Raw genomic sequence first — 16,944 nt, forward strand, 5'->3', positions numbered from 1 at the left:
TTAGAGATTAGTATGGCCACACCTGCCTGTTTCTTAGGACCATTTGCTTGATAGGCCTTTTCCCAGCCCTTTACTCTGAGTAGGTGCCTGTCTTTGTGGTTGAGGTGTGTTTCTTGTAAACAGCAGAATGTTGGATCCTGTTTTCTTATCCAATCTCTTAGCCTGTGCCTTTTTATAGGTGAGTTGAGTCCATTGACATTAAGTGATATTAATGACCAGTGGTTGTTAACTCCGGTCATTTTTTTTTTTTTTAGTCGTAGAGTTTGTGAGTTTCCCTTCTTTGTTTTGTGTTGGTGAAGGGTCTCTAGATGTCTGAGGTATTGTGGTCATTGTTGGACTCCTTGGTTAGTGATTTTCCTTCAATTACTTTCTGTAAGGCTGGATTTGTGGCTGCGTATTGTTTAAATTTGTTTTTATCCTGGAAAATTTTATTTTCTCCATTTATAGTGAATGAAAGCTTGGCTGGGTATAGTAATCTGGGCTTGCACCCATGGTCTCTCAGTTTCTGCAGTACATCTAACCAGGACCTTCTGGCTTTCATGGTTTCCATGGAGAAGTCAGGTGTAAGTCTGATAGGTTTACCTTTATAAGTAATTTGGCCTTTTTCCTTTGCAGCTCTTAATATTCTTTCCTTATTTTGTATGCTTTGTGTTTTGATAATTATATGGCGAGGGGATGTTTTTTTTTGATCCAGCCTATTCGGTGTTCTGTATGCTTCTTGCACCTTCATAGGAAAATCTTTCCTTAGGTTGGGAAAGTTTTCTTCTATAATTTTATTAAATAGATTTTCTGGACCATTGAGCTGCCCTTCTTCTCCTTCTTCTACTCCTATTATTCTTAGGTTTGGTCTTTTTATTGTGTCCCATAATTCCTGAATGTTTTGTGATGAGAGTTTGTTGGACTTGCTGTTTTCTTTGATCAGTGTGTTTATTTTCTCTATGGTATCTTCAGAATCCGAGAGTCTTTCTTCTATCTCTTGTATTCTGCTGGTTATGCTTGTTTCTGTAGTCTCTATTCGTTTACCTAGATTTTCCATGTCCAGACGGCCCTCTGTTTGTGTTTTCTTCTTTGCCTCCATTTCAGTTTTCAGGTCTTGAACTGTTTCCATTATCTGTTTGATTGTTTTTCCTTGGTTTTCTAGGGTATCATTCACTGATTTATTCAATTCTTCAAACTTTCTGTTATATTTCTCATCCATTTCTATAAGGGCGTTTTTTACATGCTGTTTAAGGGTGTCAATCACTTTCATGAAGTCAATCTTTTCTCCTTCCTCTTGATTAAGGGGTTCTTGTCCTCCCGTTGTGAGGTCGCTTGTTTCTGGTAGCTTCATGTTGCTTTTCAGCTTGTTGGGCGAATTCTTGCCTTGACGTCGGCCCATCTCTTCTTCCAAATGCTCCCTATGGATCTTCTTTTACCGGATTAGGTCTCCGTGCCTACCAAACGCTGTCTCTCCCCAATGTTGGCTCTCCCAATGCTGGGACTCCCCAATGCTGGGTCTCCTGGCGCCGAAAGATCAGGCCTCCGTGCTGGTTGGGCAGCTCGCAGACAAAGCGCCTACCCCGCTTGGTGCAGGCAGGCCACAGAAACAAAGGAACTGCTGCCCCCCGGGAGCCCCGGCTACTCGGACTCAGCGCCCAGATAGGCTGGGCTGGGCGATGCCACGCGCCAAAAGAGGGCAGTGGGGGCGAAGTGGGGAGGGCTCTGGACGGAAGCTGGGTGGGCCAGGAAGAAAGAGGCAGCACCCGGGGAGTAGAGGCCCTGCAGAGAGCCCAAGCAGGACAGGGGGCCAAGAAACCCCCGAGCTCCCCGTCCCAGGCTGGCGCCTTGGGCCAGAAACTCACCCCAATGCTGGGTCTCCTGGCGCCGAAAGATCAGGCCTCCGTGCTGGTTGGGCAGCCCGCAGACAAAGCGCCTACCCCGCTTGGTGCAGGCAGGCCACAGAAACAAAGGAACTGCTGCCCGCCCGGGAGCCCCGGGTACTCGGACCCAGCGCCCAGATAGGCTGCACTGGGCGATGCTACGCGCCAAAAGAGGGCAGTGGGGGCGAAGTGGGGAGGGGTCTGGACGGAAGCTGGGTGGGCCAGGAAGAAAGAGGCAGCAGAGAGCCCAAGCAGGACAGGGGGCCAAGAAACCCCCGAGCACCCCGTCCCAGGCTGGCGCCGTGGGCCAGAAACTCACCCCAATGCTGGGTCTCCTGGCGCCGAAAGATCAGGCCTCCGTGCTGGTTGGGCAGCCCGCAGACAAAGCGCCTACCCCGCTTGGTGCAGGCAGGCCACAGAAACAAAGGAACTGCTGCCCCCCGGGAGCCCCGGGTACTCGGACCCAGCGCCCAGATAGGCTGCGCTGGGCGATGCTACGCGCCAAAAGAGGGCAGTGGGGGCGAAGTGGGGAGGGGTCTGGACGGAAGCTGGGTGGGCCAGGAAGAAAGAGGCAGCAGAGAGCCCAAGCAGGACAGGGGGCCAAGAAACCCCCGAGCTCCCCGTCCCAGGCTGGCGCCGTGGGCCAGAAACTCACCCCAATGCTGGGTCTCCTGGCGCCGAAAGATCAGGCCTCCGTGCTGGTTGGGCAGCCCGCAGACAAAGCGCCTACCCCGCTTGGTGCAGGCAGGCCACAGAAACAAAGGAACTGCTGCCCCCCGGGAGCCCCGGGTACTCGGACCCAGCGCCCAGATAGGCTGCGCTGGGCGATGCTACGCGCCAAAAGAGGGCAGTGGGGGCGAAGTGGGGAGGGGTCTGGACGGAAGCTGGGTGGGCCAGGAAGAAAGAGGCAGCAGAGAGCCCAAGCAGGACAGGGGGCCAAGAAACCCCCGAGCTCCCCGTCCCAGGCTGGCGCCTTGGGCCAGAAACTCACCCCAATGCTGGGTCTCCTGGCGCCGAAAGATCAGGCCTCCGTGCTGGTTGGGCAGCCCGCAGACAAAGCGCCTACCCCGCTTGGTGCAGGCAGGCCACAGAAACAAAGGAACTGCTGCCCGCCCGGGAGCCCCGGGTACTCGGACCCAGCGCCCAGATAGGCTGCGCTGGGCGATGCTACGCGCCAAAAGAGGGCAGTGGGGGCGAAGTGGGGAGGGGTCTGGACGGAAGCTGGGTGGGCCAGGAAGAAAGAGGCAGCAGAGAGCCCAAGCAGGACAGGGGGCCAAGAAACCCCCGAGCACCCCGTCCCAGGCTGGCGCCTTGGGCCAGAAACTCACCCCAATGCTGGGTCTCCTGGCGCCGAAAGGAGTGGAGTGTTTTTGATAGTTGATTTAGTCCTCTATGGAAAAGTCCTATCTTCCCTAGGTGTGCATGCCCAATTCATATTTAGAGAACATTTTGTAGTTTTATTTATTCTAAGTTCTGTAGAATTCATCACAAACATAGAAATACTTTGTATGGCTTGGATATAGGAAAAAATATATTATTCTCTCTCTCTCTCTCTCTCTCTCTCTCTCTCTCTCTCTCTCACACACACACACACACACACACACACACATTTAAAGCAGCTCCAAGTGGCTGCTGGGAACTGAACTCAGGATCTTGGAATGATCAGCAAGCAGCAAGACCATCTTAGCTGTTGAGCCATCTCTCCAGATTCCCCACTGTGGTTTTAGAAGCCGTCAGGTTCTTACATTGTTTTAACTATTGGCCAGTAATTTTTCTTCATTTTACTCTTTCCTAATGTAGATATTTAAAAAGATTGAAGGGAAGTTATTTTGCCTTAATATCCCTTCTCTCCGTCATGTCACAAGTGACAAATAGATATAATTTTGCATCGTTGAAGGATAATCATGCTTCCTTTACTGTGATAGAGAAGTCACAGGAAATGATTTGTCCCCATCAGTATTTAAACATAGAAAGATTTATGCTATAGATTCTCAGTACAATATAAAAATCTGACAGTAAATCACTTAATATTTTGCTTAGCTTACCAAGGAAATGACTAGCTATTTTGCTCAAGTTCACCAAGATATATATTGCATTTAAAAAATGCCATTGCTTTTCACTGTAGATATACAAATGGAACCCTTTAAGAATGCATATAATGACAAGATGACTATCTTGCAAAAACAGAAGGGGCTTAAACTTCATGACACATAAAATACTGTGAAAATGAAAATTGAAACTAAGAGCTTTTATAATTGCATATTGTGCTGCACATAATCCTCGATGAAATGTTTGTTGTACACTAATATCTTGAGTAGTTTTTGTGTAAGTGGGTACGGTTTTGACTAATATTTTTATAGACCACATACATAAAATTTTATGATAGAGTCATGAAGTGTTTTCTCTCAGAAACTGTAATGTTCCTTTTACATGCTCAACCCACTCTATAAATAATATTGCCACTCAGCTTTGTAAATATTTTTAAAGTAATTTACAGAAAAGTTCAAATATAAATGCACTAAGATTTTGGAGCAATTTGCAAAAGGAGAAAGACGAGAAAACTAGGCTACTATAGTGAGACTGTGATGGAGAACAAGTAGCAGGCATTGCCCGGAACAGCTTGATCATAATGGGACATCACAGTGAGAAGGAAAGCTCCCGACTTCAGTTTTAAGGAGCCCCAGAGTTGTCAAGTGTTAGCTGGAAAACTTTTTCTTTGCATTTCACTAACCCAGATGTTAGAGATGAGAAACACTCTACACTGAATAAATTACAATGTTTTCAGTTTAGTATTAATGATCACATTCAACTATTTTACCTGATAAATAGAGCGAGTTTGTTTATCAGCATGTAGGATGTGTGTGTGCGGTCGGTTCATTGGGAGGTTGAACAACCCGCTCTGATTTTGGCTGGGGAGAAGCTCACTCACACCAGGAACTGCATTACCTGAACCTAATATACCATTGCCATAAGCTGTGGTTTAATAGCTATAATTTATTTTGCAGCTACTTGCTCTAAAATTTAAATCATTTTAGTGCAGTTGAATCATTCATTCTGAGATAATTTGGTAAAGTAAGAAGGAAACCGAACATTAATTAAATATTTACAATCCTCTAAAACCTAGCACCAAGGTCTTGGACAAACAGAAGCAGGAGGAGCTGTTGGCGTGTAACAGTTTTCTTGGGCAAGTTTCCCTATTCTTGTCACTTTGATGACATCCTGACAATTTGTATTTGACTGCCTTGTTAGAGGAGAAACTGGTGGACCTTGCTAACATGTTCATTTTTTTCTACCAACTAGAGGCTGATCCAAGTAGGGGACCTTCATCCTTCTTTCTATGGGGGATTTCCTTCCCTTCAGGAAAGGTCTCAAAGAACAGTATAAGGGAAAGTAACAGAAGAGGTAATATTCAGAAATGCAGACTGCACCCGATCCTCTATGTAGCCTGTAATCTCAGATGCCTCCAGTTTTCATACAATAAATCCTGTACCAGAAGATTGATACTGTAGCACACACCTTTAATATCAGCACTCAGGAGGCAGAGATAGCAGAATCTCTGTAAGTCTGAAGCTAGCTTGGTCTAAACAGAAAGTTTCAAAGTAGTTTTAAGAATACATAGAAAGACCCCATTTAAAAAAAAATTCAAATAAGGGGAATACAAACATAATCCACAATCACTCATTTTCCCTGTGGCTTGCAGTTTTTGTTGGTAGAAATCACCAAGACTGGTGCTTTCTATGCTAAAGTGGAATTGGCAGTGCCTTTAAGTTACCAGATTTCTAGTGAATTCTCCCTAGAGATGAGAACAGAAATGGGTACTGTCCTTAGATTATGGCTCCAACATAACCTTGATCCAATATAAGTTTTCAGGCTGGGTCTCTGGTAGGAGTTGTCCATCTTCAGTGTTGCTAGTATGCCCATGTTGGCTTTAAAGAAGTTAAATATGCACTGAGGAGTTTGTCAATCTTACCAATCCTGGGTGTGATAAACAATCAAATCAATTAGCATATGAATAAATCATGTATAAATAACTCCATTTGCATTGGCTTTATTCACTGCATCTATACCGGCATTTGATACGATCGAAGCACCGTCCTCTCTACTTTGAGAAAGCCGATCACAAGCACACAATTTCAAACAGCAAGGGATTGTTGTCTCATGGAGAAAGAGAAGTGGGATTGGAGGAGAGGGAGAGAGAGGGGAAAAAAGAAAAAGAAAGAGGGAAGGAGGTGTGAAGGATGAGAGAGAGTTCCAGTGAGGGCCAGCATTAATAGTACAGTAGAAATCAGAGACTTCTAACCAGACCGATGATTCTTTGCAGTGAACACTCACAAGGATACATGAAGAAAACATGGAGAAAAAGAGTTTGCTGCATGACTCACTATGTCACACTACAGCTTCCACAGCAAGACTTTCCCCCCATTTTTATCTTCCTTTTACTCTTAAATTTCACTGGGCTGGGGGAGGCTGCAAGGGCTGAAGGGATGGATGGGAAATGAATGTGATCGAGATGTATGATGTGAAAGACACAAAGAATAAATAAAAAGGAAGTTAAAAAAAAAAGAACAAGTCCCTGAACCATCCAGAAGTCTTTCTCTCTTTCTGGTTAACTTGACTCTTGCTAAGTTTCTTATTTGCATGATATAGCTTCCCTCCCTTCCTCCCTCCTTTCCTCCTTCTTTCTGTCTGTTTCTCCCTCCCTCCCCCTCTCCCCCGCCGTAGGTGTGGTATGTGTTCTGTGAGTGTATATGTCTGTGTAGATGCTACAGGTCATAGCCAATAGGTGTTAACTGTCTTCTTTAAATTACTTCCCACTCAATTGTTTTGGGATAGGGTGTCTTGAAGCTCACAAATTGGGCTACATTGGTGAACCTGCAAGCTCCAAGAAAATACCTGCTTTCCGCTTTGCCCATCCTTACTCACCCCTGTGCTAGGCTGCTTGAAAATAGCCTTTGCCACTCATTATTCATTTCAAGAACATATGAGATTTTTTTTTTTAACAGGAGAAATGATTTTATTGGAAGAGCAGTGTGGACATGAGAGGAAAGGATGACAGAAAGCAAGGGAGGGGGAATCAAAGGGGCCAGCACCTTTCTCGGGACCCCATCCAGGGGGCTGCCCAGAGATGGGCTGGCAGGCCCAGGCCCAGGCCTGAATAAGGAAGGCCTGGCAGTCCCTTGGGAGAGGGCGCCTGGGAAGGAGGGAGGCAGGAGGCCTGGGATTCCCACGAAGAGAATGCAAGAAGCCACCTGGTCTCACCGATCCATGCTGTCATCAGTAGGGCTGGAAAAACAGGTCTGTAACAGCTTTTCACAGAACTCCAGCTCCTCCTGGTACTCCTCACGCTTCTGCAGCAGCTGGCAGCGGTGGCGGAGCAGCTCCTCCAGGCCCAACTCAGGCTCCCGGCATTCGCGCACACCCTGGGGAAAGTCTGTCACGAGACTGCACAGGGCTCCAAGCACGTGCTCATGGAAAGGGCTGTGTTCTGTCCTTACAAGGGCCACCAGCTGCTGGACCATCCCCATAGAGCAAAGGGTTCCTTTGTGCTCTGGGTGGCCCACCAGCAGGTTCTGCAGCAGGAATGCTGACTTGACCTTGAGCTTCTGCACTTGCTGCTGCATGGCACGCATCAGCACAGAGAATCCATCCAGGCGGAGAAACTGCAGCAACCCAGCCTCTTGCTCTCGAACTAGACAGGAGATGGCGAAGAGGGCCTTGACGCGTACCGTGTCGCAGGAGTCCCGGTCGAGCAGTCGAAGCAGCTTGCGCAGGGCACCCAAGCCCAACACCTGTTCCTGAATGGCTGCAACATTCTGACTGCATGTGCCGATGAGCTGTGCTGCCCTCCAGCGCAGCCCTGCAGCCCCTGCCTCTAGGTATCGGCCCACCAGCAGGTGCATGCCTGACAGCTGGCAGAAATCTGCCGCATTATCCATGTTCTCGCACAGGTCTGCCAGCAGCTCTAGTGCCCCTTCACGCTCCTGCTGGTCAGTGGCTAGCTCAGCTTCACCAGCAGTTGGGGGTGTGGGCTGGGACAGCACCCGGAGGCAGCTCTTCATCTGCTCCACCTCCTCTCGCTGGCCCCGGAAGGATGGTTTCAATGCGGAATTCTACCAGATCTTCCAAGAAGATCTAATACCTATACTCCTTAATGTATTCCACAAGATAGAAACAGAAGGGTCATTACCAAACTCCTTTTATGAAGCCATAATTACTCTGATACCAAAACCACTCAAAGACTCAACCAGGAAAGAGAACTACAGGCCAATCTCACTCATGAATATCGACGCAAAAATCCTCAACAAAATACTGGCAAATCGAATCCAAGAACACATCCGAAAAATTATCCATTATGATCAAGTAGGCTTTATTCCTGAGATGCAGGGCTGGTTCAACATACGAAAATCTATCAATGTAATCCAGCATATAAATAAACTGAAAGAAAAAAACCATATGATCATTTCATTAGATGCTGAAAAAGCATTTGACAAAATTCAACATCCATTTATGTTAAAAGTCTTGGAGAGATTAGGGATACAAGGGTCATACCTAAATATAATAAAAGCTATATACAGCAAGCCGACAGCTAACATCAAATTAAACGGAGAGAAACTCAAAGCCATCCCACTGAACTCAGGAACACGACAAGGCTGTCCACTCTCACCATACCTCTTCAATATAGTGCTTGAAGTTCTAGCAATAGCAATAAGACAACATAATGGAATCAAGGGAATTCGAATTGGAAAGGAAGAAGTTAAACTTTCGTTATTTGCAGATGATATGATAGTGTACATAAGCGACCCCAAAAACTCCACCAAAGAACTTTTACAGCTGATAAACAGCTTTAGTAATGTGGCAGGATACAAGATCAACTCCAAAAAATCAGTCGCCCTCTTATACACAAAGGATAGGGAAGCAGAGAGGGAAATCAGAGAAGCTTCACCATTCACAATAGCCAAAAACAGCATAAAATACCTTGGGGTACATCTAACCAAGGAAGTGAAAGATCTATTTGACAAGAACTTTAAGGCATTGAAGAAAGAAATTGAAGAGGATACCAAAAAATGGATGGACCTCCCTTGCTCTTGGATGGGGAGGATCAACATAGTAAAAATGGCAATTCTACCAAAGGCAATTTATAGATTCAATGCAATCCCCATCAAGATCCCATCAAAATTCTTCACAGATCTGGAGAGGACAATAATCAACTTTATATGGAAAAACAAAAAACCCAGGATAGCCAAAACAATCCTATACAATAAAGGATCTTCTGGAGGCATTACCATCCCTGACTTCAAACTCTATTACAGAGCTACAGTAATGAAAACAGTGTGGTACTGGCATAAAAACAGAGAAGTCGACCAATGGAATCGTATAGAAGACCCGGATTTTAACCCACAAACCTATGAACACCTGATTTTCGATAAAGGAGCTAAAAGTATACAATGGAAGAAAGAAAGCATCTTCAACAAATGGTGCTGGCACAACTGGATGTCATCCTGTAGAAGAATGAAAATAGACCCTTATCTCTCACCGTGCACAAAACTCAAGTCCAAATGGATTAAAGACCTCAATATTAGCCCGAACACACTGAACCTGATAGAAGAGAAAGTGGGAAGTACCCTACAGGAGATGGGCACAGGAGATCGCTTCCTATGTATAACCCCAGAAGCACAGACATTAAGGGCAACATTGAATAAATGGGACCTACTTAAACTGAGAAGCTTCTGTAAAGCAAAGGACATAGTCACTAAGACACAAAGGCAACCTACTGACTGGGAGAAGATCTTCACCAACCCCACAACAGACAAAGGTCTGATCTCCAAAATATATAGAGAACTCAAGAAACTAGACTTTAAAATGCTAATTAACCCAATTAAAAAATGGGGCACTGAACTGAACAGAGAATTCTCAGCAGAGGAAGTTCAAATGGCCAAAAGACACTTAAAGTCGTGCTCAACTTCCTTAGCAATCAGGGAAATGCAAATCAAAACAACTTTGAGATATCATCTTACACCTGTCAGAATGGCTGAAGTCAAAAACACCAAGGATAACCTTTGCTGGAGAGGCTGTGGAGGAAGGGGAACCCTCATCCATTGCTGGTGGGAATGCAATCTTGTGCAACCACTGTGGAAGTCAGTGTTTCGGTTTCTCAGGAAATTCGGGATCAACTTACCCCTGGACCCAGCAATACCACTCCTGGGAATATACCCAAGAGATGCTCTATCATATGACAAAAGCATTTGTTCAACTATGTTCATAGCAGTATTATTTGTAATAGCCAGAACCTGGAAACAACCTAGATGCCCTTCAATGGAAGAATGGATGAAGAAAGTATGGAATATATACATGCTAGAGTACTATGCTGCGGTAAAAAACAATGACTTCTCGAATTTTGCATGCAAATGGATGGAAATAGAAAACACTATCCTGAGTGAGGTGTCCCAGACCCAAAAAGATGAACATGGGATGTACTCACTCATAATTGGTTTCTAGCCATAAACAAGGGCCACGGAGTCTACAATAGGTGAACCTAAAGAAGGTAAGTAAGAATGTGAACCCAAGGAAAAACATATAGTTATCCTCTTGGCTAAGGGAAGTAGACCAAATTGCCGGGGAGAAAATTAGGATCTGCTTTATCTTTCAGTCATACTTACTTGACTAGTCCTGGCTATGTTCAAAAGCTTACAGTAGTAGAAGGCTGCCTGGTGTTATTGGTTCACTCTGGCCATACAATACAGCTCACTGCTTTGTAAATGAAGTCTCCTTGTGAGCGCTAGTCTCTAGTACCCATCACTGAGAAGGTAAGCTATTAAACATTGAAGCCCGGTTTTCTAATTTTTCTTTTTGTGAAGTATAGCAACACCAGCTGGTCTAAACTGCTCAAACTCTCATCTGTGATTTCAATATTTTGTTGGTGATAGGCACAGGTGAGGTTCATAGAGTCCAGAATGCATACATCACAGCAGTCTTATCTGCCCTCGGGGAACACGAAACCATTGCCACATGCTCTCTCAAGGTTGATGGAAGTCCCGATGGAGCGGGGGTCCTTTCATCTCTGCTTTCTGTTGTACTGAGCAAGAGAAGCCTCAAGGTAGAAGGAGAAGGGAGCAAATGATGAGTAGTATCATGTTTCAGGAGGCTGAAACTGCGACTCAGTAGCTTTTTCCAGCATTGGTCCTCAGTGGGAATGATGTACACCTGAAGAACAGGTAGATGGGGGAGTTATGCTCTGGATGAAGCCCCAACAAATCTCTTTTCAAATTTAATTTCAGGCCTCTCCTAACTTTCATCTCTGCATTGTTCTAAGTTGTTGCTAGAATTTATTCCTCATGTCTGCTAACCTTTCATTAAATTCTGCTTCCATCAGAGCTGTTGAAAGTCCCTAAAGACAAGGGTCTTCAGACATCCTGTTGTCTGAATACTTCCAAAGGCTTTGTACAATTCGCATTTTCTTGGCTTTTATATGGAGAACATGATTGAATTGTGACACCTCCCCTCTTTAAAATTGGGAATCTCATTTTCCCTTATTGATAATGTTTCTCATTACACAGCATGCTTCTGAATTTTATGTGTCTCCCCTTCTGATTGAAAAGCTATCAGTTTAAAAATTCAGTCTTAATTTTCCCAATTTCCACTCAAATAGTGCTTAGGGTGGAGGTTTTGCAGTTCCCCAGAGTGTCTTTAAGTTATTTCAATGAGGGTCATTAAATGTTTCCAATTTTTAAAGTAAAATTAATATTAATTCACTTTACTGTGGAAATAATTGTACCTCAAAAGCACTTACCTGTCAGAGAACACATCTGATCTCAAGTAGCTAGCCCTGACTTTTATTTCCAAATTTCATTTCAGATAGACAGAAGTTAGACAGTGTAGCTAAGGTTTAGTTTATGAAACAGATGAAAAAAACTGATAAAGCTTAGTCCAAAAAATTTAGCATGCATGGCACTTAGCTTTAATTTTTTTTATTTTTTAGAAATAAATGCTTCAATGGATGAATAAAACTATTGATGAATTACAGGAAGAAGCTTCACTGGTAAGGATGGGATGCTTAGGAAGCAATTACAAGGAAGGGTGCATCAATCTAATTGGAAAAAATTAGTCACTGTCCTCATTCTGTGACCAAATACTTGACCAGGGCTCAAGGGAGGCAGGGTTTCTTAGGTTCACAGCTCAGAGGATGCAGTGTTCCCCGAGTGGTTGTGTGTGGCAGGTGTGCTGCTGATGGATCAATTGTGCCCAGCACCACGGCACTCATACTCTGTATTTTGGCCAGTTTGGGGTTTCACTAACAATCTCCTTCTGTTGGGAAAAAAGCTTTTTTGATGTGACATAAATATATATTATGTTATAATTATACACACACACACACACACATATATATACACACAGAGAGTTATATTTATCTAGGCATAAAGATAACTATCTAGAATATAGTTAGACGTTGTCCTGCTTTAGGAAAATAGCAGTAATATGCTCTTTTCTGGGCCCTATGATCACTTCCGTCAAGGGTAGCTTGCTAGGTTTACAGTAATAGGTAAATTCCTTCTTATTGAGAAAGTCTTCAGTTTAATTAGAAAGCTGATGCCTACCTCTAAGATAATAGTGATCTTGTCAGTGTGGTGATTTCTGTAGTTTTTAGGCTTGACACTAAGTAGGACTAAGGATCGATTTTTCTCCCTCGGCAGCTCATACAATACCTTTGGATGCCATAGGGGCTCTCTCCAAGGGAGAAAGCTCCTAGGCCAGTTCCAGACAATAAGACAAGATGAGGAACTAGAGGGTTATGAATAAGAAAAGACATCTCTATTTGCAAATGATATGATAAGAGATCCCACAAGTTCTACCAGAAAACCTGGAGAAATTATCCTTATTTTCAGCAAAATATCAGGATACGGAATCAACTGTTTAATATGAGAAGGACTGAAGTATTTTTAGGTCCAAATTGTATTACACAGGACAATTTCTCCTTATGATGTTCTTAGATTTTCGTTTCATATTTGTTATGGCTTAGGTATTAAATGTCCACCTAAAAGGCTCACATTGAAGGTTTAATCTCTGATTAATGGTATAGTTGAGAGATGATTATATGAAGAAGCCTCTGGAATAATCAGTTAATTAACTATTTATTAATTTATAACTATATATTAATTTATATTATTGGTGGATGAAATCTTGGAAGTGGAACCTAGTTGAAAGAAATGGGACACTAGGAGCAAACCTTTATAGGATATACCTTGTCCTGATTCCTCCCTCTTTCTCTCTGCCTCCTGGATGCAATGCACTGAGCAGATCTCCTCCCCATGCCGTTCTGATTTGATGTTTTCCTTCTCATAGGCCTGAAGGCAGTAAAGCCAGCTGAATATAGGATAAAACCTCTGAAATCGTAAGCTGAAATGAAAAGCTTGTTCTCTTCAAATATTTTTTTCATTTAGTGACAAAACCATTGAATTTTTTAAAGTTTTATTATTTAGTTAGTTAGTTTTTGAGGCAGGGTTTCTATGTGTAGTGCTGGCTGTCCTGAAACTTGCTCTGTAGACCAGGCTCTCCTTAAACTCACAGAGATCCTCCTTACCTCTTCCTCCCAAGTGCTAGGATTAAAGGCATGCACTACTACCACCTGGCTAAGATGCCCAAATTTCTATTTAGCCTTTTTTTTTTTTTTTTTTTTTTTTTTGGGCAATGTCACCAGAATATTTTCTAAGAAACCATGTTTCTCCGTGGCTGGATAATGTTGATTCTAGTCTAGAAATTCTTGAGCATCTTTATTAGTATGTAAATTGATTAGCAACTCTCAAATATTTCACTTGTTTGTGTGTGTAGGTGAGCATATGCCATGTGTGTAGAGTTCAGAGAACTTTGGGAGCTGGTTCTCTTCTTTCACATTTGTTTTGAGGCAGAGTCTCTCTTGTTATTGCTGACATGGTGCTCATTGAAGAGGACCCCCAGCTTCCCCACTCCTTTCTCCTGTCTTTGCCTTCCACTTGCCAACCAAGTGTTGTACATTACTTAGTTACGCCTATGGATGCATGCCATCCCAGGTGTCACAGACTCCCGCTTTTGTAGGGGTTCTGGGGATCAAACCCGGGTTCTTAGGCTTGCATGGAAAGACATTTTGACCATGGGACTCTCTTTCTGAGGCCAAATGTGCAGCAAATTTGACCCAGGAACTACTCTTTTGAAAAAAACTGAGGTTGAATTCACATGAATCTTCTTCTCTCTCCTGGTTTGTTGCTGCTGCTTCTGCTCCCGCTTGTTTTCTGACTTTCCTGGGCCACTTGTGTCGTCTGTACACTTTGTCACATGTGTTCTCGTCATTGTCTACTTAGTTTTGTGATCAACTAATGGCTGGACAAGAATGCAATAAGTTCGGTAGTTTGTTTGCAACCTAGTAATGGATATGTGACCTAAGAACTAGAATAGAAATTTAGGTGCAAAATGCTTAGGCATACAAAGTATTGCAATAACCGAAAACTTGCTGATAAGCAAGAGTCATAGGCTGATGGGCATGTTTTCAGTGAGAACTATTACTCTTTGGCTGGTTTTAAGTGCTAAAGAGGTCATGGTTTCTGCGTGGTTTTATTCTTTTCCTTATAGTGGGTGTTGGTTGTGTTACAAGGCAACTGTGAAAAGTTGTGGCAGGAATGTTTTAATTGAGATCAGTGGGTAAATGGGGATTGGGGGAGAGAGCAGGCTCGTGAAAGCAGACCTATTCAAGAGAATAGTTGGTCTCAAGCAAAATTCTTACAACCATGCTAAAGAAGAATTAAGCTACAATTAGGTTTATCTAGGTATCAAAGACAAACATATCAGATGTAAGGTTTTGTTGTTGTTTTTTGTTTTGTATTTGTGGATTTTGGAGTCATAGCTAGCTGGCTGGAGGCTGCAAATTAGCCATGTCATTATTTTTTTGCTGTCTATGTCATTATAAAGTGTACAGCTACATATCTTCCAGAATCACAATTGTTCCACTGGGTGAATGCCCTGAATCAAGTTTCAGGAAACCATGCCAGGTTCCTTTGAATACATATGCCCTCAGTACCACTTGTCTTTACACTGGGCTTCAGCCAAAACCTAGACAATAGGAAAAGTATTTTTAACAACTTGCCTGCAGTACATTTTTTTAAAAGATAAGAGCCCTGTGCATATGAGTGGGGTTAACAACAAGACATGAAATGATAATGATCTCACGCTATTTTAAGCTTGTGTTTATGATAATATGCTAGGGCGTCAACGAAAAACTAACACATCTTTCTTTTCTCTGCTTTGCCTTCTGTACATTGCACTGCACTGATGGGCAATCGATCATTTTTGCTAAAAATCAAATGAATCCTTTTTTTCTTTAAAGGTGATTTCAACATGTGGAAATTCAATTATCCACTTGAATATGTAAATCCTATCACTGGCGTGCTCTCTTATTTCTGCTGGGAAGTCATCGAGTAATGCTAACTGTGTGCCAGATGATTCTTTTCCGCATGGTGATTATGTCCTATCAATTGGGCTGTTTCATTTGTATGATTGTTTGAGTGATAACTTGTTGCCATTGTGATTTATAATAGCAAAGACATGCTATGGATTAATTTACATTTCATTGAATGTGTATACACTTAATTAAAGGGAATTGGATTGATAAATATAATTTTTAACTTCCTTTTTAAGAAAAATCTTTTTTTTTTTTACATACCAATTCCCATTCCTCTTCCCTCCTCTCTTCTTGTTTCCCCCACCTTTCTACCACCCTACCCCCCATCCTTACCTTCTAGAGGGTGAGGCCTCCCCATGGGGAGTCAACAGAGTCTGTCATATCCCTTGAGGTAGGATGAAGGCCCTTCCCCCTGTATCTAGGCTGAGTAAGGTATACTCCCACAGGTAATGGGCTCCAAAAAGTCAATTCATGTACTAGGGATGAATCTTGGTCCTACTGCCAGTGGTGGCACAAAGTGCCCAAGCCACACAACTATCGCCCACATTCAGAGGGCCTAATTCGGTCCTATGCAGATTCTCCAGCTGCCAGGCCAGAGTCAGTGAGCTCCCACTAGCTCGGGTCAGCTGTTTCTGTGGGTTTCCCCATCATGATCGTGACCCCTTTGCTCATATTATCACTTCTCCCTCTCTTCGACTGGACTCTGGGAACTCAGGCCAGTGCTTAGCTGTGGATCTCTGTATTTGCCTGATCGGTTACTGGATAAAGGTTCTATGGTGACAATTAAGGTAGTCATCAATCTAATTACAGGGGAGGCCAGTTGAGGATCCCTTTCAAATATTGCTTAGACTATTAGCTGGGTCATCCTTGTTGATTTCTGGGAATTTCCCTAGTGCCAAGTTTCTTGCTAACCCCACAATGACTTCTTCTATCAAGGTATCTCTTTTCTTGTTCTCCCTCCTTGTCCTTCCCCCAAATTGACCATCTTCACTTCCTCATGTTCTCCTTCTCCCCTTATCCTCTTTCCTTCCCATTCCACCCTCCCTCCTTTCCCCCAAGCTCCTGCTCCTAATGTATTCAGGAGATGCAAATCAAAACAGCTCCAAGATATCATTTTACACTTGTCAGAATGGCTAAGATCAAAACAAACAAACAAACAAAAACAAAACAAAACAAAACAACAACAACAACAAAAAACTAATGACAGCCTATGATGGAGAGGATGTGGAGTAAGGGGAAGAATCTTCCATTGCTGGTGGAAGTGCAAACTTGCACAGCTACTTTAGAAAGCAATACAGTTGTTTCTCAGAATATTGGGAATCGATCTACCTCAAGACTCAGCAATACCCCTCTTGGGCATATATCCGAAGGATGCATACTCATACCACAGGAGGTTTACTCAACTATGTTCATAGCAGCATTATTCATAATATCCAAAACCTGGGAACAACTGAGATGCCCCTCAACTGAAGAATGGATAAAGAAAATGTGGTACATTTACATAATGAAGTGCTACTCAGTGATTAAATAAAAAAACGACATCTTGAAATTTGCAGGAAATGGATGGAACTAGAAAAAAAAAAACCCATCTTGAGTGAAATAACCCAGACAAATAAATACAAACATGGTAAACACTCATTCATAAGTGGATATCAGACATAA

At 43.3% G+C, this 16,944-nt stretch overlaps 1 protein-coding gene across 1 annotated transcript; it reads right to left on the reverse strand.

The window, feature by feature from the left end:
• Positions 1 to 6,860: 6,860 nt before the first annotated feature.
• On the reverse strand, positions 6,861 to 14,177 carry LOC121458239 (hsp70-binding protein 1-like). Its single transcript, XM_041667344.1, has 2 exons — positions 14,064 to 14,177; positions 6,861 to 7,969 (listed from the first exon to the last, which is right to left on the reverse strand). Exons 1-2 carry the CDS (start codon positions 14,175 to 14,177, stop codon positions 7,115 to 7,117), a joined length of 969 nt encoding a protein of 322 aa, XP_041523278.1. The 3' UTR covers positions 6,861 to 7,114.
• Between the last annotated feature and the right edge of the window lie 2,767 nt (positions 14,178 to 16,944).

The sequence above is a fragment of the Microtus oregoni genome, unplaced genomic scaffold (assembly GCF_018167655.1).
Source record: "Microtus oregoni isolate MIOR12 unplaced genomic scaffold, Mior012 000017F_ref0000208, whole genome shotgun sequence".
NCBI classification, from domain to species: Eukaryota; Metazoa; Chordata; class Mammalia; order Rodentia; family Cricetidae; genus Microtus; species Microtus oregoni.